General features: G+C 38.0%; 1 protein-coding gene across 11 annotated transcripts in view; it reads left to right on the forward strand.

The window, feature by feature from the left end:
• Positions 1 to 23341, forward strand: part of EPB41L5 (erythrocyte membrane protein band 4.1 like 5) — a 149514-nt gene that overhangs the window by 120420 nt on the left and 5753 nt on the right. For 6 of the 11 annotated variants that reach the window (XM_078327974.1, XM_078327976.1, XM_035305094.3 and 3 more), the window contains 6 exons: positions 684 to 812; positions 4275 to 4339; positions 10268 to 10361; positions 14289 to 14363; positions 16885 to 16926; positions 17291 to 17421. In XM_078327974.1, the coding sequence (XP_078184100.1) occupies positions 684 to 812; positions 4275 to 4339; positions 10268 to 10361; positions 14289 to 14363; positions 16885 to 16926; positions 17291 to 17421 (536 nt within the window). The remainder of the gene's footprint in view (positions 1 to 683; positions 813 to 4274; positions 4340 to 10267; positions 10362 to 14288; positions 14364 to 16884; positions 16927 to 17290; positions 17422 to 23341) is intronic. The other 5 variants (XM_078327971.1, XM_078327975.1, XM_017973537.4 and 2 more) reach the window with 2 other exon arrangements.

Here is a 23341-nt window from a genome sequence, read left to right on the forward strand (position 1 = left end):
AAGATCTATAGATTTTTCAATTACTTTCCTTCCCTTAATTACCTGAGGCAATCCGGAATGTTCTTTATCTTCAAATTTTATTTCAGGAATCAGTTTTTCTTATTCTTTGATGAGCAGTAATTTGTTTTAAAAGCATAAAGGAGCAACAGAATCTCAGCTGCACTCAGTGATGACAGTGGGTACAATTAAGGCATATGTGGCCTTTAGCAACTAGTATTTTTAGACTAAAAGATGAAAAGTAGGGCGTGAAGACTATTCTCTTGACCAGAGGTTGGCAGATTATTTCAGTAAAGGATTAGATAGTAAATATTTTAGTCTTTGAGAACCTTATAGTCTCTATCACAGCTACTTAGCTCTGCAATTGTAGCATGAAAGCAGCACAGAGGAATGGACATGGCTGAATTCCAGTAAACTCTTTACACTATAGGTGGTTGGCCAGATTTGCCCATTGGGTTATAGTTTGCTACAATTTTAGGTTAGGCCCTACAGAGGCTGTTCCCTTTAAATCTGGAGTTCTTCACAGATAGATGATTGTAGGAGTTGCTTATGTCTGAAATAAGATATGGCTGCTTAAGACACATAATTTCCTGATTGTCTGAATATGAACTTTCATCAGTTTATTTCCTATTTCCATATAACTGTAGTGCATCGGAGTTGATTATAATATATTTTTAAAATACTAGGAGGAAGTGATGAAGTTGACTGAGAAATGCCTTAATAATGTCATTGAGAGCCCGGGATTGAATGCCCTGAGAGTTCCTCCTGACTTCAAGAGTAACATTTTGAAGGCTCAGGTAGAAGCAGTACATAAGGTAAGCTGCCTTTACTAGATAGCCCTGGTGAAGTGAAAAGAGTGTGGGATGTAGAGAGTTGCCTTCCTCAACTCTAAATTCAAATCAAGCTAGATTAAGGGTACAGTCAGGGGGTTAAAAAAAAACGAGTAAAGATGCTCAGGGTCATATGAAGGCTAAAAAAAAAATTTATATAGAAGTGAGTCTTCAATTTTTGCCACTTTGATAGCCAGAAAGCCTTGTGATTTTTAAAGGTTTATTTTAGTATTAAATGTATGATTCTAGGTCTGTCTTCATCCATTTACTATTCCCCATGACCCATCTACCCTCAATTTGGCTGTATGTTTATGTAATTAGCAAAAAGAGTGAGGTACAAGATGAAGAGTTGGCTGTGACATGGTGAAGTATGGAGTGGGTAGGGACCAGCTCCTATGAGGAATGCGGCAGCCTTGCTCTCAAAATCAGCTTTTCCTTGGCTCTCGGAGACTTTAAAATTTGTATTCTGTCCTAAAACCAGGACAGAAACCTGCCTTGCTAAGTCATTTGTCAAATTCTCCTGTTATTGAGAAGATGTGCTTTACCCATTCTGTCCTTAGGTACAAGCCTTGAAGAGACCTGAGTGGACTTTGGGAATATTATTCATGTTCTTTATCCATTTTCTCCCCAGAATATAAACACAAAACATATTTACATAGAAGATAAATATGAAATACGATAGTACTGACTCTAGAATCTCATTTCTGTTCTACCACCAACTAGCTTTGAGACTTGGGCAGGTTAGTTAATTTTTTTGAGCCTCAGTTTAATTATGTATAAAATAGGATAATAGTAGTACCTACCTTAAGGTGGGCTGTACAGGTGAAATAAGATAATTAAAGGATGCAGAATAGTGCTTAGCACATAATAAGCATTTAGAAAGCGTGGACCCTCAGCCGGACGTGGTGCCTCATGCCTGTAATCCCAGCATGTTGGGAGGCCGGGGAAGGGGGATCACGAGGTCAGGAGTTCGAGACCAGCCTGGCCAACAAAGTGAAACCCCGTCTCTACTAAAAATACAAAAAATGAGCCAGGGATAATGGTGGGCGCCTGCAATCCCAGCTACTTGGGAGGCTGAGGCAGGAGAATTGCTTGAACTTTGAACCTGGGAGGCGGAGGTTGCAGTGAGCTGAGATCGCTCCATTGCACTCCAGCCTGGTCGACAGTGTGAGACATCGTCTCAAAACAAAAAATAAAACAAAAACCCAAAAGTGTTGATCTTCGTTATAGTAGCAGTAGTAGTAATAGTTATCATTTGCTATGGTCTGAATGGTTGTGTCCCCCACAAAATTTTTATGTTGAAACCTAATCTCCAAAGCCATGATATCAATAGATGGGGCCTTTGGCAGAACCCCCAAGAGTGGGATTAGTGCTCTTATAAAGGAGGCCAGAGGGAACTTGTTTAACCCTTTAACCATGTGAGGATGCAGCAAGAAGCCGCCATCTATGAGGAATGGGCCCTCACCAGACACTGAATCTGCCAGTGCCATAATCTTCAGTTTCTCAGCCCCCAGAACTGCAAGGAATAAATATTTGTTATTTATAGGCCACCCAGATGATGATGTTTTGTTAGAGCAGCCTGAATGGACTAAGAAATCATTACCTTACATTTCAGTTATCATTTTGGATCTTTCTAGAGTTGAAGAAGAGAGAAATAATATGAGTAGCCCTAAAGTAAAGGGATTTGATTTTGCAGTGAAAAGACCTATACATGAAGATAAATCCAGGACCACATGCCTTCACTGTGAAATCCACTAAATATTTATGGAAGAAATATTAGTAGTTCTAGGCAAAGTTCAAAAAGATACAAGAGAGGAAGGAACGCTTCCCAATTCATTTTATGAGACTGGTGTCATCCCAATACCAAAACCGGAAAAAATATTACAAGAAACTACAGACCAGTACTCCTCTTGAACGTCAACATAAAAATTCTTAATGAAATATACTCAACAGTTTATAAGTAGGATCATATATCATGACCGAGTAAGGTTTACCTTGGGGAAAATGTTGGTTTATCATTCAAAACCCAGGATAGTTCACCATATTAAAAAATACATAAAATTGTTTCAATTCATATAGAAAAGGCATTTTACAAAATTCTACACCTGTTCATGATAAAAACTCTCAGCAAACTAGCAATAGAGTGGCACTCCTTCAGCTTGATACAGAGCAAACAAAATCTACAACTAACATAATTAATGATGAAGGGCACATTCACTGAAATAGTAAAATTAAAGACCGACCATCACTGTGTTGGTGATGATGGCACTCCTGCAGTGCACATACATACATTGCTGGTAAGAACATAAAATGGTATAAACACTTTAAGAGTTTGGCAATGCATTGAACATACACATATCATCTAACTCAGCAGCTACATTCTTAGATATTTGCCCAGGAGAAATCAAAACTCAGGTTAACACAGATGTTAGTACACAAATGTTCCTAGCAGCTTTATACGGAATAGCTAAAAACTGGAAAAAATCCAAATGTAGTTAAACAGATGAGCAAATATTGTGATGTGTCTATACAATGAAACGTCTCTCTGAATAAAAGGGAATGAATTAGTGATTTATACAACAACATGAGCAAATCTCAAAGACATCACCATGCTGCTCTAAAGAAGCAAACATAAAGGACAGGTACTGTGATTCCAATGATATGAAACTCTATAAAGTATACCTTGAATACCTTTACCTCGAATAATGGTTTTTTCATGGGATTATGTGGGAAGCCTAAAGGGAATATTGAGACAGGGAGTGGGGGAGATAGTGGAAATGTGACATTACATTGGTTAAACACTTGTATGCCTTTTTAAAAAATTGTATTGAACTGTACTTTTTAAAAAATGAAAATGAGTACATTATTGATGCTGGGTGCAGTGGCTCATGCCTGTAATCCCAGCACTTTGGGAGGCCAAAGTGGGTGGATCACTTGATGCCAGGAGTTTGAAACCAGCCTGGCCAATATGGTGAAACCCCAGCTCTACTAAAAATACAAAAATTAGCCAGGTCTGGTGGCACACACATTTGTAATCCAAGCTACTCGGGAGGCTAAGGCAAGAGAATCTCTTGAACCTGGGCGGCAGAGATTGCAGTGAGCCGTGATTGCACCACTGCACTCCAGCCTTGGGGAGAGAGTGAGATTCCATATCAAAAATAAATAAATAAAAAATTTTAAAAATGGGTGCATTATTGAGAACCATGTAGTAAGATTATGTGAATTTGTATACCAAATAAAAAGTGAATCTTTTTGATTATTAATTTAGATATGGGGTATTATTATACTAGGTGTACTGCTGATATTTCCATAGACAAGGTATGATTACCTCTTATTTAAATTGAAGCAAGTTGATACTTCTGTTTTTACCAGAAAGAAATGTAAATTTCTTGTTACTTCAGTATCTTCAACAAAGATTTACCTTTTTAAAAAATTTCATCTTCTTAGGTTACAAGAGAAGATAGCTTATTAAGTCATAAAACTGCCGGTGTTCAGGATGCTGCCACTAACAGGTACAGTTGTAGAAAGACTGCATTAAATTGATGTTCTTATGTACTACCCTTTTTGCCATTTCTTTCTTCTCAGTCTGTCACCACATGGATTCAGGATGTCTGTTTGAAAGATAGCTTGAATGCACCCTATTGTATTCATTATAGACAACTGAGTACCTAGTTTTATATTATTTGAAGATGTTTCTAATTAGCCTCCCAGTATTCCCATTTATCTTCAACTGATTCAAACCAACAGAGCAAAAACCATTTTAAAGCTATGTGTAATCTTATCAATCACCTGGTAAGGAGTGTGTATTATATCTCTTCTAGTAAACGTTTGTGTCATCCTGTTACCACAATGGCCTTGTTCTTATAAACTTACTTGCCATGGGTTCTCACAGTAACTGAGTAACTTTGTTTGCTACTCCCTCCAAGTCTCTTCTGCCCTTCTCTTTAATGAGTATTTTGTTATTTATTTATCTTATTAGTTAGGCTTTTATTCCATGCTTTTTTATGGCAGATTGATTTTCTTCACCACTGTGAATCTAATGTTCTGTGCTTGGTGTTAAGAAATGTGGAGCAAATAAATGCTGTTTCTTTTTTTATTATTCAAAACTTATTCAGTCAAGGGTTTTGATTAATCATATTAGGTTCCAGATACTGTAATCAATGTAGCACTGCACATAGCATTCATAGTGTATAGCACTTCATATAATAGTTAGTACTCCACAAAAGTACTAATTGGTGATCAGGGTAAAACTAGAATTACAACTTGACCTTGTAACTAATTCTAACTGCCAGGCACAGTGTCTCAGACCTGTAATCCTGGCATTTTCAGAGGTCAAGGCAGGAGGGTCACTTGAGGCCAGCAGTTTGAGACTAGCCTAGGCAACAGAGTGAGACCCCCATCTCTACAATAAAAAATAAAAAATCAGCCAAGCATGGTGATCCACACTGTAGTCCTAGTTACTCAAGAGAATGAAGATGGATAATTTTATGAGCCCAGGAGTTTGAGGCTACAGTGAGCTATGATCACGCCACTGCACTTCATTCTGAGTGACAGAATGAGACCTTGTTTAAGAAAAAAAATTCTAATAACAACTGTTAGTCCATTTCTAGTACTATTGCTATTATTGAAGTCTTTCAGAATAACCTTGTCAAATTTTTTTGTTTGACAGGAGAAGGGTAATGGGGACAGGACTGCCCCATGTTCATCAGAAGTTTCATTGACTCTTGAAGCTGGAAAGAGCCTAGAACATACCCCAACTTATTTCCAGATTTATTTTTCTAAATGGCTGTTCATATTTTGAATAATCTGTTTTTCCCATAGGATTTCAAATGCATCCTTTGCAATATGCTAAGTTCTTATATAAACAAAAGTCTATTTCTGGATCTTTTCCTTCTCTGTTAATCTATTTTCTCCATGCCATACCATACTGTTCTGTTTTACTGTACCTCCTTTTTCAAAATGCAATATTTCAGCCATAGAGACACTATGGAGATGTATATAATACATACCTATATACCAGATATCAAGCTGTGTCACATCTTAACATTTTACCATAGCAGATTTAGATCATTTTTCTATTTTTACTGACATAATTCACATAACCACAAAATTATTTAGCAATTTTACGAAATTGTACAACCATTACCACTATAATAAATTCTAGGACATGGTTTGAGAATGTTCTAGAAACCCCATAGGTCTAAAACTCCTTACCCTAGAAACCTTACCTAAGTTCTGGAAACACCTTACCCATTAGCAGTCACTCTACATTCTGCTTCTTCCCGGCACCACTAATACTACTTTCTATCTCTGTGGATTTACCTACTCTGGACGTTTATGTCAATGGAATTATACAATATGTGTCCTTTTGTGTCTGGCTTCTTATGTTCAACATAATATTTTCTAAGTTTGTCTATATTGTAGCATGTATTGGTACATTATCCCTCCTTATGGCTGAATAATATTCCATTATAAAGATGTACCACATTTGTTTATCCATATATCAGTTGATGGACATTTGAGTTGTTTCCACTCTTTAGCTATTATGAATAAAGCTAGAAATGAATATTTGCATACAAAAATTTTTTTTGTAGATATACTTTCAGTTCTCCTTAGTATATACCTACGAGTAACACTGTTTCTCCTCAGTCATATTATTTAACTTTCTTAAGAACTGCCAAATGTCTTCCAACATGGCTGTAACATTTTTCATTACCAACAATGTATGAGGATTCCGATTTCTCCATGTCATTGACAATGCTTATTATTCTCCTTGTTTATTATACTCATCCTAGTGAGTGTGAAGTAGTGTCTCATTGTGGTTTGATATGCATTTACCTAAGGACAATGATGTTGAACGTCCTTTTGTATATATGTCTTCTTTGGAGAAATGTCTATTCAGATCATTTATTTTTGTAGTAACAGCTTCATTGATGAATTTGATTGAAATACCACACAATTCATCCACTTATAGTGTGCAATTCAGGGCCAGGCACGTGGCTTACACCTGTAATCCCAGCACTTTGGGAGGCTGAGGCAGGCAGTTTGAGACTAGCCTGACCAACATGGTGAAACACCATCTCTACTAAAAATAGAAAAATTAGCTGGGCATGGTGGCTTGTGCCTGTAATCCCACCTGCTCAGGAGGCTGAGGCAGGAGAATCACTTGAACTCGGAGGAGGAAGTTGCAGTGAGTTGAGATCGTGCCACTGCACTCCAGCCTGGGAGACAGAGTGAGACTCTATCTCAAAAAAAAAAAAGTGTGCAATTCAGTAGTTTTTAGTACATTATGTATTTAGTACAGATATGTGCAACCACCACTAGTATCAAATTTCAGAATATTTTCATCACCTCAAAAAGAAATATACTCTTTAACTGTAATCCCATCTACCCTGCATTGCCTTTTTCCAACCCTGAGGAGCCACTCTTCTACTTTGTGTCTCTATAGATTTACCTATTCTGGACATTTCACATAAATGATATTCTGTAATATGAGGTCTTTTGTGTCTGGCTTCTTTCACTTAGCATAATGTTTCCAGGTCATCCACACTGTACTATTATATATCAGAACTTTTATTTCCTTGGATGGCTGTGTAATATTTCATCGTATGGATATACCACATTTTGTTTATTTGTTCATCTGTTGATAGACATTTAGGTTGTTTCTACTGTTTGGCTGTTATGAATATTGCAGCTCTGAATAGTCATGTACAATTTTTTGTTTGAACACCTGTTTTTCAGTAACATATCTAGATTGAGAATTGCTGAGTCATATGCTAATTCTACTTTTAACCTTTTAAGGAACTGCCAAACTGTTTTCCACAACCACTGCACGGTTTTCTCTTTCTGCCAGTAATGTGAGGGTTTTTATTTCTTTACACCTGTGTGGTATTTTATAGTACTTTTTTTTTTTTTGAGACAGGGTCTTGCTCTGTCACCCAGGTTGGAGTACAGTGGCATGAGCACAGCTCATGTAGCCTCAAACTTAGGCTCAAATGACTGATGACATTCTTCACAGAACTAGAAGAAACTATTTTAAGGAACCAAAACAAAGCCCAAATAGCCAAGGCAATCCTAAACAAAAAGAGGTAGCTGGAGGCATTATGCTACCTGACTTCAAACTATACTTCAGGACTACAGTAACCAAAACAGCATGGTACTGGTATAAAGACAGACACATAGACCAATGGAACAGAATAGAGAGCCTAGAAATAATGCCACACACCTACAACTGTCTGATCTTCAACAAAGCTAACAGAAACAAGCAATGGGGAAAGGGTTCCTTATTCAATAGATGGTGCTGGCATAACTTGCTAGCTATATGCAGAAAATAGAAAAATTGGACCACTTCCTTATACTTTATGCAAAAATCAACTCAAGACAGGTTAAAGTCTTAAATATAAAACCCAAAATTATAAAAGCCCTGGAAGACAATCTAGGCAATACCATTCTGGACATAGGAACAGGCAAAGATTTCATGAAGAAGATGCTAAAAGCAATGGCTACAAAAGCAAAAATTCATAAATGAGATCTAATTAAAGAGCTTCTGCATAGCAAAAGAAACTCAGCCAAGTAAACAGACAACTTACAGAATGAGAGAAAATTTTTGCAAACTATGCATCTGACAAAGGTCTAATATCCAGCATTTATAAGGAACTTAAGCAAATTTACAAGAAAAAAATAAACCAACCCCATTAAGAAGTGGGCAAAGGACTTGAACAGACACTTTTCGAAAGAAGACTTATTGGTGGCCAACAAGCATATAGAAAAAACTCAGCATCACACTGATCATTAGAGTAATCCAAATCAAAATCACAGTGAGGTAACATCTTGGCCAGTCGAAATGGCTGTTATTAAAAAGTCAAACAATAACAGGTGAGATTGCAGAGAAATAGGAACTCTTATACATTGTTGGTAGAAATGTAAATTTGTTCAGCTATTGTAGAAAACAGTGTGGTGATTCCTCAGAGCCCTAAAACAAATACCATTAAACCCAGCAATTCCATTACTGGGTATATACCCAAAGGAAGAATATAAATCATTCTGTCATAAAGACACATGTATATGTACATTCATTGCAGTACTATTCACAGTAGCAAAGACATGGAATCAACCTAAATGCCCATCAGTGGCAGGCTGGACTTTTTTTTTAATTTTATTTTTGAGATGGCATGTTGCTCTGTCACCCAGGCTGGAATGCAATGGTGCGGTCTCAGCTCACTGCAACCTCTGCCTCCCAGGTTCAAGCGATTCTCCTGCCTCAGACTCCAGAGTAGCTAATTTTTTTTTTTTTTTTTTTTTTTTTTTTTTGTATTTTTAGTAGAGACAAGAGTTTCACCATGTTGGCCAGGCTGGTCTGGAACTCCTGACCTCATGATCCACCTGCCTCAGATTCCCAAAGCTCAATTTTTAAATATGGTATATATACACACCTTGAAATACTATGCAGCCTTAAAAAAGAATGCAATAGAATGAAATTGTGTCCTTTGCAGAAACATGGGCAGAGCTGGAGGCCATTATTCTTAGCAAACTAACACAGGAACAGAAAACCAAATACTGCGTGTTCTCACTTGTAAGTGGGAGCTAAATGATAAGAACATTTAGATGCAGAGGGGAACATCTGACAATGGAGCCTCTCAGAAAGTAGAGCGTGGGGAAGGAGAGGATCAGGAAAAATAACTAGTGGATACTAGGTTTAATACCTGGTTGACAAAATAATTTGTACAACAAACTCCCATGATACAAGTTTACCAATGTAACAAACCTGTACATGTACCCCGAAGTTAAAAAAATTATTATACTTTTCAGCTTCAAAATTGTTAATCCCTTTTTATAATTCTTATTGAAAATATTCTATATTTGTTGGCACATTGTTTTCTTCTTTGTCCATGGTTTCCTTTAACTTTTTAAAATATAGATACACTACAGATGTTTCAGGGTCCATACATTAAGCACTTGATAGACACTTAGGTCAGTTCGATATTTTGACTGTAGTGAGTAGAGCTGTAATAAGAATGAGAGTACAGATGTCTTTTTGATATATTGATTTTCTCTCTTTTGGACGTTTATCCAGTAGTGGAATTGCTGGACCATAATGGTCATTCTCTTTTTAGTTTTTGAGGAACCTTCATACTGTTTAAAGTTACTGTACTAATTTACATTCCCACCAACAGAGTAAGAGGGTTACCCTTTCTTGGGTCCTCACCAGCATTTGTTATTGCCTATCTTTTTTTAATTATAAAACCATTTTAACTGGAGTGAAATGATATCTCAACATAGTTTGGATTTGTATTTCCCTGATGATTAGTGATGTTGAGCATTTTTTCATATACTTTCCCTTACATGAATTTGTTGCCCTTCTTTCCTAAATCCTTTCTTTGAAAATCCTGCCTGTACCTGTACAGGTCCTACATGATGTGAATTTGTCTTTTTCTTACTAGTGCTGTGTTAAATGAGAATAATGTGCCCCTCCCCAAAGAGTCTCATGAAACTCTGATACATACTACACCTCCGGACAGTAGTTCTGTTCTAAAGGTAAGAATACTTTTACTTCTTAAAATTTTTGCCAAAGACAATTTTGAATTGAATCTTGTAGTATAACCAAGGGCATCTAGTGATTACTGATTGACACTGGGACTTAAGATGTAAGAGTGGCCGAGCATGGGGGCTCACACCTATAATTCCAGCGGATTGGGAGGTCGAGACATGTGGACCACTTGAGGTCAGGAGTTCACGACTAGCCTGGGCAACATGGCAAAACATATTTCTACCAAAAATACAGAAAATTAGCCAGTCATGGTGGCATCCGCCCATGGTCACAGCTTCTCAGGAGGCTGAGACAGAAGGATTACTTGAGCCTTGGAGGTGGAGGTTGCAGAGAACTGAGATCACGCCACTGCACTCCAGCCTGCATAGTAGAGTGAGACTGTCTCCAAAAAAAAAAAAGATTCGAGAAAAGCATTGAGCCACAGTTATTTAGGGAGAATCCTGTTGCCACGTCACTCACAAGAGGATCTCAGAATTTATTCTCCAATTTATGTATAGTTTGTTTATCTTTTGGGGGTGGTCTTGGATGTTGGCTATACTTCCACTCGTATTTCCTTTTAAGATACAATATTACATGCAAGTAGTGACTAAATGCTTCTTATGAAAGAATTAAGGGATCCTGTTGAATTTGTAGTTTGATTTACTCTAGGGCAGGGGTCCCCCAATCCCTGTGCCTCGGACCGGTACTGGTCTGTGGCCTGTTAGGAACTGGGAGGAGGTGAGCTGAAGGCAAGCATTATCGCCCGAGTTCCACCTCCTGTCAGATCAGCCGTGGCGTTAGATTCTCATAGGAGTGCAAACCTTATTGTGAACCGTACACACGAGGGATTTAGGTTGCTCACTCCTTATAAGAATCTAATGCCTGATGATTTGAGTGAGATGGAACAATATCATCTTGAAACCATACCCCACCCCCAAACCTGGTCCTTGGAAAAATTGTCTTCCACGAAACTGGTCCTTGGTGCCAAAAAGATTGGGGACTGCTGCTCTAGGGAATGTAAGTTGTGTAAGAGACTTGACCTGTTTGGTTCATTGCGGTATTCCCTCAGACTGGTCTCAAACTCCTACCCTCCTACTGCCTTGGCCTCCCAAAATGCTGGGATTATGGGCAGCCTAAGCATCTCAAATAGTACCTGGCATATCATAGGTACTAAGTAAATACTTGTTGATTGAAACAAACTTTTTGAAATAACAGGGACCTGTTGCTAATTGCATTGCAACATAACCAGCTCATTCAACTTCTGCCTTTTCTGTATTCAGTTGCTAAACGCTTACCAATTCAGAAATTATAGAAACCCAGTTTATTGCCAATGAATATTTTAATTTACAAGTTAAATTAAAAATCGTCTTTGCATGAACACTTACCATTTGTTTCTTTTATTGCAAAATGTACATCTATTGTAGTAATTTGCCAAATATTTCACAAACAGGAAAAATTAAAAATCACTTGTATTCTCACTACTCAATGAAAGTATATAGTTGGTATTTAGGTATGTAAGTGTCTTTCTTTCTTTCTTTCTTTTTTTTTTTTTAATTGAAACAGAGTCTCATTCTGTTGCCCAGGCTGGAATGCAGTGGCTCGATCTTGGCTCACAGCAACCTCCACCTCCCAGGTTCAAGTAATTCTCCTGCCTCAGCCTCCCAAGTAGTTGGGATTACAGGCACCCACCACCATGCCCTGCTAATTTTTGTGTTTTAAGTACAGACAGGGTTTCACCATGTTGGTCAGGCTGGTCTCAAAACTCCTAACCTTGTGTTCTTCCCGCCTTGGCCTCCCAAAGTGCTGGGATTACAGGCGTGAGCCACCGCGCCCAGCCAGTATATAAGTATCTTTCAGATGTTTAGGCTTAAAGAAAAAAATCCAACCTGAAATATCTTCAATCAGACATTTCTTTTTTGCTGATCAAAATCTGAAAAGATACATTGACTAATCATTGGAAATCATTAAGCAGAACCTGAGATGTTTTTAAAGCAGAGAAGTACATTTAGTTCAAATATTTATTGCATATATAATATGTATGAGACAGCATGTTAAGCACTGAAGATTCAAAAATGAATGAATGAAACATGGTCTCAGCTTAGCTGCGTATAGTCTAGTGGGAGAGAGAATTGTAATACATTGTGGTAGAGACTTGCACAAGCTGTTAATGGTGCACTTAGTCCAGGCAGCAGGGTGGGAAGATGTGAGAGGAGAGTCAATTTTTTTCATGCTTTTGTGATTTAAATTAAGTTGCATGTTGAAATATGAATAGGAGATCCCCCAAGACCTGAAGGCATATAGACAGAAATGGAAATGTATAAATGGGTGGCTGAGTGTGGTGGCTTATGCCTATAATCCCAGCACTTTGGGCCAAAGCGGTAAGATGGCTTGAGGCCAAGAGTTTGAGACCAGAATGGGCAACATAGGGAGACCCCATCTTTATAAATTTTTTTTTTTTTTTAATTAGCAAGGCATAGTTTTGCATGCCTGTAGCCCTATCTTCTCAGGGAGCTGATGTGGGAGGATTGTATAAGCTCAGGAAATTGAGGCTGCAGTAAGCTAATGATTGTACCATTGCCTTCCAGCCTGGGTGACAGAGCAAGGCTATGTCCAAAAAAAAAAAAAAGAAAGAAATCTAATAATGAAGGGTCCTTTTTTGTTGTGTGCTGTACCGTAGGTTTCTATTGTTTATTGCCAGATTGGCGTTTTATCTTTTGTTGTTTCAAAATTCTCCCAGACAATCTCCCTCACAATAGAGTTGTGTCCTCTATAAGGTACTTCAAATGCTAGTTAAACATCAATTAACATTTAAAGGGAGAGAGTTCATATTGTTTTCTTTTACAAACAGAAGCACCCACAAGTCTAGATGAAGGAGCATTTGGAATTTAGGCATCTCCTTTATTACTATCTCCTGTGCTGAACCTTTTATTGTTTTTTTTTTTTTAAGTTCAAAGTATGGTATTATGCAAAGTAGTACCATTCTCATCTGTTCTAAAAGTTAAAGGGCTAGGCTCACACTTGTAATCCCAGTGCTTTGGGAGGCCAAAGTAGAAGGATCACTGGAGGCCAGGAGTTCAAGACCAACCTGAGCAACATAAATGAGACCCTTTCTCTATAAAAAAAAAAATTGGCTGGCCATGGTGGTGCATACCTGTAGTCTCAGCTGCCTGGAAGGCTGAGATGGGAGGATTGCTTTGGCCCAGGAAATTGAGGCTGTAGTGAGTCATGCTTGTGCCACTGTACTCCAGCCTGGACAGAGCAAGACCTTGTCTCAAAAAAATTTTTTTAAATTATTATATTGTATTTCTTTTTTTTAAATTTGTTTTGAGGCAGAATCTTGCTCTGTCACCCAGGCTGGAGTGCAGTGGTACAATCTTGGCTCACTGCACCCTCTACCTCCTGGGCTCAAGTGATCTTCCCTCTTCAGCCTCCTGAATAGCTGGGACTACAGGTGGATGCCACTGTGCCTGGCTAGTTTTGTTCAGGTTTTTGTAAAGATGAGGACTCATTATATTGCCCAGGCTGATCTCGAGCTCCTGGGCTCAAGAGATCTCCCTGCCTTGGCCTCAGAATGCTTCAATTACAGGTGTGAGCCACTGCACCCAGCCAAAAAAAGAAATTTTGTAATTAAAAAGTAAAAGTTAAGAGCCAAAACAGTCATAACCCTTCCCAAGTTTTGTCTTACTAAAGGAGAATAGCTATTTGAAAATTTACATAGCACTTTAGCTTTTTCACGTCCTGATTGTAGTATAGGTTTTCCTCCATGCAGGAGTGAGATCATTAACAACCATAATTCATGAGTGTCCCTATGTGTTTAAAGGATTAACACTAATCAGGCCGGGGTTAGAATTATAAATTGAGAGGATATGGAAAAAAGTCTGATGATAAACCTACATCTGATGATGATGATAACTCTAGATTCCTGTCTTCCATAGGAAGCTACAGATGAGTTGGATGCCTTGCTTGCATCTCTAACTGAGAATCTAATGGATCACACAGTTCCACCTCAGGTAAATATGCTTTAAAACAGTATCATGGAAAGAAATTTCTGTTTTGAAAATGTTCCTGCTAGATTCCAATTTTTTCCTTTTTAATTATTCATAGTTAAACTTTTTATTTGATAAGTTTATGTTTTAATAACCACTTAGCATTACCTCTCTTTCCTAAAATTTTACCACTTTGAATTTGTGTTTCACTGTATAGAAATCAGATGTCATTATCAGCCCATTTATAATTGAACATCTTATTAAAAAACATGAGAAAACATGGGGATAAACCAGCTTCTTAAGACAATAAGGATATATTTGATTTTTTAAAAAAGTTTTACAGAAAGATGAGAGCATAAGAGTGATTGGCATTGAACGTATCAGTCATTATTACAGTCTGGAAGATACTGTTTTAAGTACAGTTGTCCCTCAGTATCTGTGGGGTACTGGTTCCAGGACTACCCTCGCATACCAAAATCCACACATGCTTAAATCTCTTATATAAAATGATGGAGTGTTTGCATATAACATACGCACATCCTCTGGTATACTTTAAATCATCTCTAGATTACCTCTGATATCTAATACAGTATAAAGGCTGGTAAATAGTTGTTATACTGTATTGCTTAGGAAATGACAAGAAAAAAAGTCTGTACATGTTCAGTACGGCCACAGCCATCCTTTTTTCCCCCAAATATTTTCAATCCACAGTTGGTTGAATCCACAGATGCAGAACTCATGAATATGGAGAGCCAACTGAAACAGTTCCTTCCCTCCAGGAATGAGAGAGATAGGAATGACTATCTTTATCAGGCGTGGTGGTTCATGCCTGTAATCCCAGCACTTTGGGAGGCCAAGTCAGGACCTGAAGTCAGGAGTTCAAGACCAGCCTGGCCAACACGGAGAAACCCTGTCTCTACTAAAGATACAAAAATTAGCCGGGCTTCTGGTGGTGCATGCCTGTAGTCCTAGCTACTCGGGAGGCTGAGGCAAGAGAATTGCTGGAACCTGGGAGGTGGAGGCTGCAGTGAGCTAAGACTGTGCCACCGCACTCCAGCCTGGGCAACAGAGTGAGACTGACCAAAAAAAAAAAAAACAACAAAACTAACTTTGTACCTTATGAGCGTTATCACAAAATTGCTATAGGAGCTAGATGCCATCCTAAAGGCTTGGAAATATAGACGGTACTTTCTGTGGTACTGGATGTTTGCTTAGATCATGAATTCTCACATTTTTGTGTATATCAGAATCACTTGAAGCGGGTGTTAAAATACAAGATTGCTGGGCCTCACCTCCAAGTTTCTAATTTTGGTATGTCTTGGGTGGGGTCTGAAAAGTTGTGTTTCTAACATGTTCCCAGGTGATGCAGATGTGATCTGGGAACCACCCTTTGGGAATGGCCAGCTTAGATTAATAAACAAAGACTTTACCAAAAGAATGAGAATTGACCATGAGTCTGGAAAAGTCTGTCAAACTATTTTTTGTTTACTATTATATTTTTCTCTGTTATTTCCTACTGGTTAACATACATTTAAAAAATATTGCTAGGAAAGTCATACTTTGTTTTTGTTTTTTGAGATGGAGTCTCACTCTGTTACCAGGCTGGAGTGCAATGGCAGGTTACCGGCTCACTGCAACCTCCACCTCCTGGGTTCACGCGATTCTCCTGTCTCAGCCTCTGAGAAGCTGGGACTACAGGCACGCCACCACACTCAGCTAATTTTTGTATTTTTAGTAGAGACAGGGTCTATTGACCTCATGATCCGCCCACCTCAGCCACCCAAAGTGCTGGGATTACAGGCATGAGCCACTGCGCCCAGCCTGTGTTTTTATTTCTTTGATGGTTATCCAACTTATTAAGACCTGGACTTATATTAATTTTTTAATGAGTATCTAAGGCTACCGATGCAAAGACTAGTCTAAATTACTAGTTAAAATGGGTGGGTTTCATTAGTTTATAATTCTACACATAGAAGTAAGATTTATAATAGAAAGCTAAACATTTAAAAATAATATATCAATGGCCTTGTGAACCAGGAGCAATATGGGTGTTTTTATTGCTGTTTTCTCCATGCATACATGATAATTAAAGAATGATCTGTATCTGAACACATTATTTTTCTGTGTACTTTCTTTGTGCTGTTTATTTGAATTAGTCACAATCCATTGTTCAGGCTGCTACCAAGAAGGCTATGATTATTTGTAATTAACTGAAATTTTAGAAAATATAATGTTAAATTGAATACTGGATGTGGGGTAGGGGCAGTCCTATTAAGTGAACTGAAAGTATAATAGATTCTTGAATGGTAAATTTTTAGATAAGTGATTTTCAAATTTATGACACTTTCTTAAGTGGTGAGGGATAGCATCTGTGCTGTACAATAGAAATGGGTCTTGGATTTAGAAGTCCATGTCAGCTCAAGGACCACCATTAAGAATTAAGAATTGCCCTTCTACAATGGATTTAATAATAGATACAAGTATTGTAAGTATGAAAATAAGTCAGTCTTTCCAAAAATTAAATGCATATATAAAATTATTTTAGGTATCTTCCACGTCCATGATCACACCCCGATGGATTGTTCCGGTAAGTTCGTGTTATTTGTGATTTTTCTTCTGGTTATCCTCTCAGGGTAAGGCCTAAAGGATTACTAGGTTCTTTGTTTTTCCTTAAAAACATGAGGGTTGTTATCAAACCCTTATTAACTGAACTTAATGGCTTTAAGCTAGTGGCTTACCCTTTCTGGTTATAAATGTTTGTCAGGATTCTGGTAGAAACAAGAGTAAAAATCTGAGATGAAGGATAGTTATTAACAAAACAGAACAATCATAATTATCAAAACTATCTTCCTTACTCTCATAGTCATTAGTGAAGCTTGATTTGGAGCTGAAGTGCTGACTGGGCAGATATTGTTATCTCTGTATTTAGATGTGTTGTGTATCTCCCATAGCAGAGTGGTGCCATGTCTAATGGACTTGTGGGACATGAAACACCCGTGGCAGGAAAGGAGGGACATGGTAGTAAAGATGGAATCTCACTGATCTCTCCCCCAGCGCCATTCTTGGTAGATGCTGTGACCAGGTGAGAAAATTGTTTCTCAGTTGCAGTTTTTAGGCATCTATTAGGAGGGAAAAAATGATAAAACTTTCCCTAAAGCAGCAATGTCAATTCTTCCTTAATTGAACTTTATTGAAATTGGATAAATCTTTTTTCTGTTTGTTATTTAGTGTGGTGGGTTTTTCTTGTCAATAGCAATTTTCTTCAAAATTATCAAGTAGATTGTATTAGAGATTCTTTATCAAGGTCTTTGCTAGGTTAAGATATTAACAGGCTTACCTTTAAATTTTAATATTTGTTTTAAAGTCAATTTGTATTGTTTCCTTTGATGCTTAATTATTGTGATTATGCCTATTGTAATACGATGAACAGTAGTACCCGTCAACACAGGTGAAGAGGTGCAGTATAAAGGTGAGGTAGGATACTCCCAAGGTGTGAGAGTCCTGAGATGGCTTTTACTCACACCTGTTGTGAGCTCATTTCATTGCATTACTTACTACAAACAGAAACTAGACTCCAAATCTAGAGCTTTTGGTTCAGCATCTGGTTCTTCAGTTTTTGATTGCTAGAACCATAACTGCATCTGTTTTGCAAAAGATTTAGAAATGCCTTCACTCCTACCTCAGACCTTTTCTCTGATTATATCTGCCATTTCACATATCCTCCTGATGTTGAAAATGTGGGTCAGCTGAAATACATGCTTGACTAATTAGAGAGAGAAAGGTAGGGGGAATTATTAGAGATCATCAACTTGAAAGAATCATGTTTAATTTAAAATTGTTCTCGTCTCCACAGTGTTTAAAATAGTATATTACTCACTCAGCAAACACTTAATGAATGTCTGTGATGTACCAGGCATTGATTATATCTGACACTGAAGATAGCAGTGAACAAGACAGCTGAGAGACCTGCATTTGGGAGGTTTACATCTAGTAAAAGAGCACTTTATACAAATGTAATGGATTATATTTCTAATCATTTATATGCCTAGTAATTACCACTGTAAGAATAGAGCTGCATACAAAGAACCCAATGGTAATGCTTTATAATTGAATTTACACAATAAAATGTGAGCCCTTAAGGATTTCCAAATTAAAAATTACAGATGAAAGCAGAGCTTATCTCTGTTTCTTCCTAGAATTCATGCAAAGGAGTCATAAAGGGCTTAAAGAGATCAAAAACTACAAATAAATCAGTGGAACAGAATAGAGTCTAGAAAGAAACTCATATGTAATAGTTACCTGATTTATGAAAAAAGTGATGGTGCAATGCTGTGAGGAAAAAGTGGTCTCTTAGTAAATCATCTGGACATATTAGGTGTTCCTGTGGGAAAAAATTAATCTTGATCCAACTCCATACCATTTGCAAAAATCCATTCCGGTTGGATTGCAGATCTAAATATGAAACATCAGATAATAAACTTATAGATTAGTGAACTTACTTGTGACCTTAGAATAGGCAAAGATTTTTGAAACAGCTCACAAGGACCTTTAGTCCTGCATGAAAAAAATCACTTGTGTTATATCAAGAAATTTTGTTCATCTAAAGATTATAATTTCAAGATGTTAAGGAAAGGGAAGCCACAGAATAGGAGAAAACATTTGTTCTCCATCCCTCTGTCTCTCCCTCCTAGCTCTGTTTTTCTCACTCTTTTCCTCTCTCACCCCTTCCCTTCTCCTTCCTCCCCAACCCTGGTCTTATCTGTGTGACAAAGGACCTACTCATATCTAGGATTTATAAAGAGCTCCTCCAAATCAGTAAGATAAAGACAGCTTAATAGAAAAATGGGTGAAAAGCTTGAATAGGTAGTTCACAAAAAGATATCCAAATGTCCAGTAAGTATTCTAGACAATGTGCAACTTGATTAGTCCTTATGAAATGCAAATTCAAATTACCATGTGACAGTGCTACATATCACCAGAATGGCTAAAATGAAAGATGCCTAGTACCAAGTATTGGTGAAGATGTGGAGCAACTGAAACTCTGTAAATTGGAGTCATCACATTGGAAATAGGTTTGGCAATATTGACTAAAGCTGAACATATCCAATGAATCAGTGATTCTATTTGTATGTACATACCCAATGGAAATTTGATTATATGTCCATTAAAAGACATATACAAAATTTTTATAGCAGCTATGTTCATAATAGTCCAAACTGAAAACTTTCTAATTGCATATTAGCAGTCAACTAGATAAATATTGGAAAAGAGCAGGGAAAATTAATAACTACAACTAAAATATAGCAATATAGATGAATCACATAAACATTAGTTGTGTTAATTCTCTATTTCTGTGCAACAGCTTACCACAAACTTACCAGCTTCAAACAATACATGTTTATCTAATTTTCTGTGGCTCTGGAGTCTGGGCATAGCTGAGCTGGGTTCTCTGCTTCAGGGTCTCTGACAGGCTACAGTCAAATAATGGCAAAGGCCAGGTTTTCATCTGAAGGCTTAATGGAAGAAGGGACACCAACCATTGCTCTTGGCAGCAGTCAGAATTTGAAGATCTGCTACACTAAGGAACTCAGTTTCTAGCTGGTGATTGGCAAGAAGCTTTTCTCAGCCCTTACCATGTGGGCCTCTCCAAAGTAGTTGCTTACTTTATTCCAGCATACAAACTGAGAAAGCAGTGGAGTCGGCTAGAAAGACAGAAATCAGTCTTGTATAGTCTGATTACAGAAATGACATCCTTTTACCTTTGCTGTATTCTATTGGTGGTTAAAGCAAGTCACAAGTCCCTTCCACACTCATGAGCCAAAGTGAACAGCTGGAGATGGAGATCTTTGGGGGTCGTCTTAGAGTTTCTCCACTGTAATAAGGATAAGCAAAATCAAGTTCAAACAAAAGCACAACTCTATGATGGTTACCCTTGATGTGGCTAGTGACTGGAAGAGAGCCCAAAAGAGGCTTTGGGAATGCTAGTAGTGTTCCATTTCGTATTCTACATGCTGATAACAGAGGTATGTTCAATTTGCAAAAAGTTGTCAAGCTGTAAACTCATGCCTTACGCACTTTAATATATGGATGTAATAGTAATTTTTTACGATGATAACTGGGTCCCATCTCCACAGATGTAGATTTAGTTTAGCGTGTTCTCTGTATGATACTGTGTTTCAAAGGCATCAAATCATGAGAGCAAAGAAAAGGAGAGGAGACATCAGCAATTAAGAGACCTCAGCAAGTTTTGGGAAGCAGCTGAATGATAAGTGGTAACTAGTTTAGCAGAGTGGAGTACCCTAAAAGCTAAGCCTGAACAGGGGAGGGAACAGAAACATAAAAAGGAAGCCAGTTCACAATGCAGAACCCTGAAAAGGCAATGGAATTGGAGGTACCAGATACTTGCGAAGATAGGGTACAAGGTGGGACTGAGAATATGGGGATTGGTTGAAAGTTTTTATGTCCATTTCACCTATCTGCCATCCCACCACCCTTGCTCATTCTAGCATAATTTGGAAGTTTTCCCTCAGGACAAGCCAGGCCACAGAGGCTCTGGATCTGGAAATTTCCACTTGGAGTGAGGCTCCAGACTAAACACAGGAAGATGAATTGAAAGTCCACAGACTGGGGCCGGGCGCGGTGGCTCACACCTGTAATCCCAGCACTTTGGGAGGCCGAGGCGGGTGGATCACAAGGTCAAGAGATCGAGACCATCCTGGTCAACATGGTGAAACCCCGTCTCTACTAAAAATACAAAAAATTAGCTGGGCATGGTGGCGCGTGCCTGTAATCCCAGCTACTCGGGAGGCTGAGGCGGGAGAATTGCTTGAACCCAGAAGGCGGAGGTTGCGGTGAGCTGAGATCGCGCCATTGCACTCCAGCCTGGGTAACAAGAGCGAAACTCCGTCTCAAAAAAAAAAAAAAAAAGAAAGTCCACAGACTGAAGGGTGAAATTTTCAACATTCCTTCTTTTCTCAGTTTTGGAAATGCTGTTAGCTTAGTATAAATGTCTGAGTTGAAAAAGTAAGAGGCTTGCTCTCTGGAGCCATCAGCCAACCAAAGAGAAAAGGCCTGCACATACATTTGTGGATCCTGTGATGGAATTGCCTGGAATCTGCCAAATAATCACCAGGGAGCCCATTTGTTGATGAGTTTTGCTCATATGTACACAGGTCCCAAATGCATTCCAGAGCTTTTCTCTTAAATACAAAAGAGCTAATTATTGTCAGATATGTGAGGAAAGACCAAAACAGGTAAACTGAAAAACAAGGAGGAAATAAAAGCAATGCAAATTTTGACAAATAGAAATAGGAAAAGGGCAATGTGAATAACAAAGGAAAACTTCATAAAATGATAGTATGTACATTTAGAGAGAAGACACTGTATCCATGCAACAATAACAGGAAACTTAAGAAAACAAGGAAGCATTTTTAGAAATTATTAACCATATTAAAAGTAAAATTCGAAGAGTATGTGAAAGATAAAATTGAGACAATCTCCCAAAAAATAGAATATAAAAATGAAAACTGGGAGAGGAAAGAAAATTGAAGGACTGGTCTAGGAAGTCCAATATATGAATCAGAGGAGATCTGGAAAGAACAGAGTCATTGGAAGGAGGAAACTGTCAAAGGAATCAAGAGCTGTTAGAACAGAGGACTTGAGTTTCTAGATTAAAGGCGTCTACTGAGTACCCACCACAGAGAATGAAAATAGACTATAGCAAGGGGCATCATGAATCTTTAGGAGGTCAAAGTTAAGAGAAGATGGAAGTCTCCTGCAAAGGGAGAAAACAGAATACATACAAAGGATTGGTAATTAGAATGGTAGCAGACTTTACTGACTGCTGGAGATAATGGAGCAGTGTGCTTTCTAAATTCTGGAATTCTAATTTCTCACCTAGAGTTTTCCCAGAAAAACTATCAGTGAAGTGTGAGATTACAATACATTTTTAGACATACAGTTTCCCTAAAATACATAGTTTTCATGTAGCCTTCCTCAGGAAGCTACTGGAAGATTTCTTCCATCTAAACTGGAAGATACATTTCTCTTTTTTATCCAAAAAAGAAGCCATGGGACCCAGGAAGCAGTAGAGAGGTGCAGGGATTTACCCAGGGAAAGGTGAAGGGAAGTTCTAAGATGGTAGCTGCCCAGTGGGTCTAGAAAGGATCCTGTCCACATTCGAAAAGGAGGATATAGAGTTGCAGGAAGAAAAAACACAAACAGGCTTCCTAGCCCTCCAGTTTTTAATCATATTACATGTCTGAATGTACTGAGAAGAGATCCATGGTTTGCCTGAGATCTTAGGGATAGATGAAAGATTAGTATAGAAAACTGAGTAAGTACCCAATAGGCTGAGGCAAGAAGATTGCTTAAGACCAAGTTCAGGACCAGCATGGGTAACATGTTGAGGCCTCGTTTCTAAAAACAACAAAAAAATAAACCCACCAAGCCATCACAACGACAACAAAAATGAGGCAGTTATTCAGTCCAGGGAAAATTAAGGTTATATAAAACATGAAATACAATACACTGATAGTTGTGAAAATATTTAATAATTACCACAAACACTGAATTTTAACATGATCAAAATTAGTTGTATAGCTGTGCTGAAAAGATAAGAAGGCAGGATTGTGGGGCTGGGGAGAGGATGGAAGAAAGGTAAGCCTGCATAGTCCATAGTAGGAAATTATCATGTAAACAAACACATCACCCAGAACAGTTAGAACCTTGGGGAGTTGTGAGGCAGAATCCCTGGAGTCAGGTTTGTTTAAACATTGGCTGCTGGGCCCCACCCTCATAGTCTGATTCAGTATATCTGGGGTGGGGTCTAAGAATTTGAATTCTCACAAATTCTAGAGACCACACTTTGAGAACCAGGGATACAGAAAAGTGAAGGAAAAAAACAGGAAGAGAACCAGTTTAAAGTGTTTGTCCCTTAAAGTAGGAATAGAGAGTGGTGGTATGGGCAACTGCTGTTTCATTTATAAATCTTGTTAGCACTT

The sequence above is a fragment of the Callithrix jacchus genome, chromosome 6, assembly GCF_049354715.1.
Source record: "Callithrix jacchus isolate 240 chromosome 6, calJac240_pri, whole genome shotgun sequence".
Classification (NCBI taxonomy): Eukaryota; Metazoa; Chordata; class Mammalia; order Primates; family Cebidae; genus Callithrix; species Callithrix jacchus.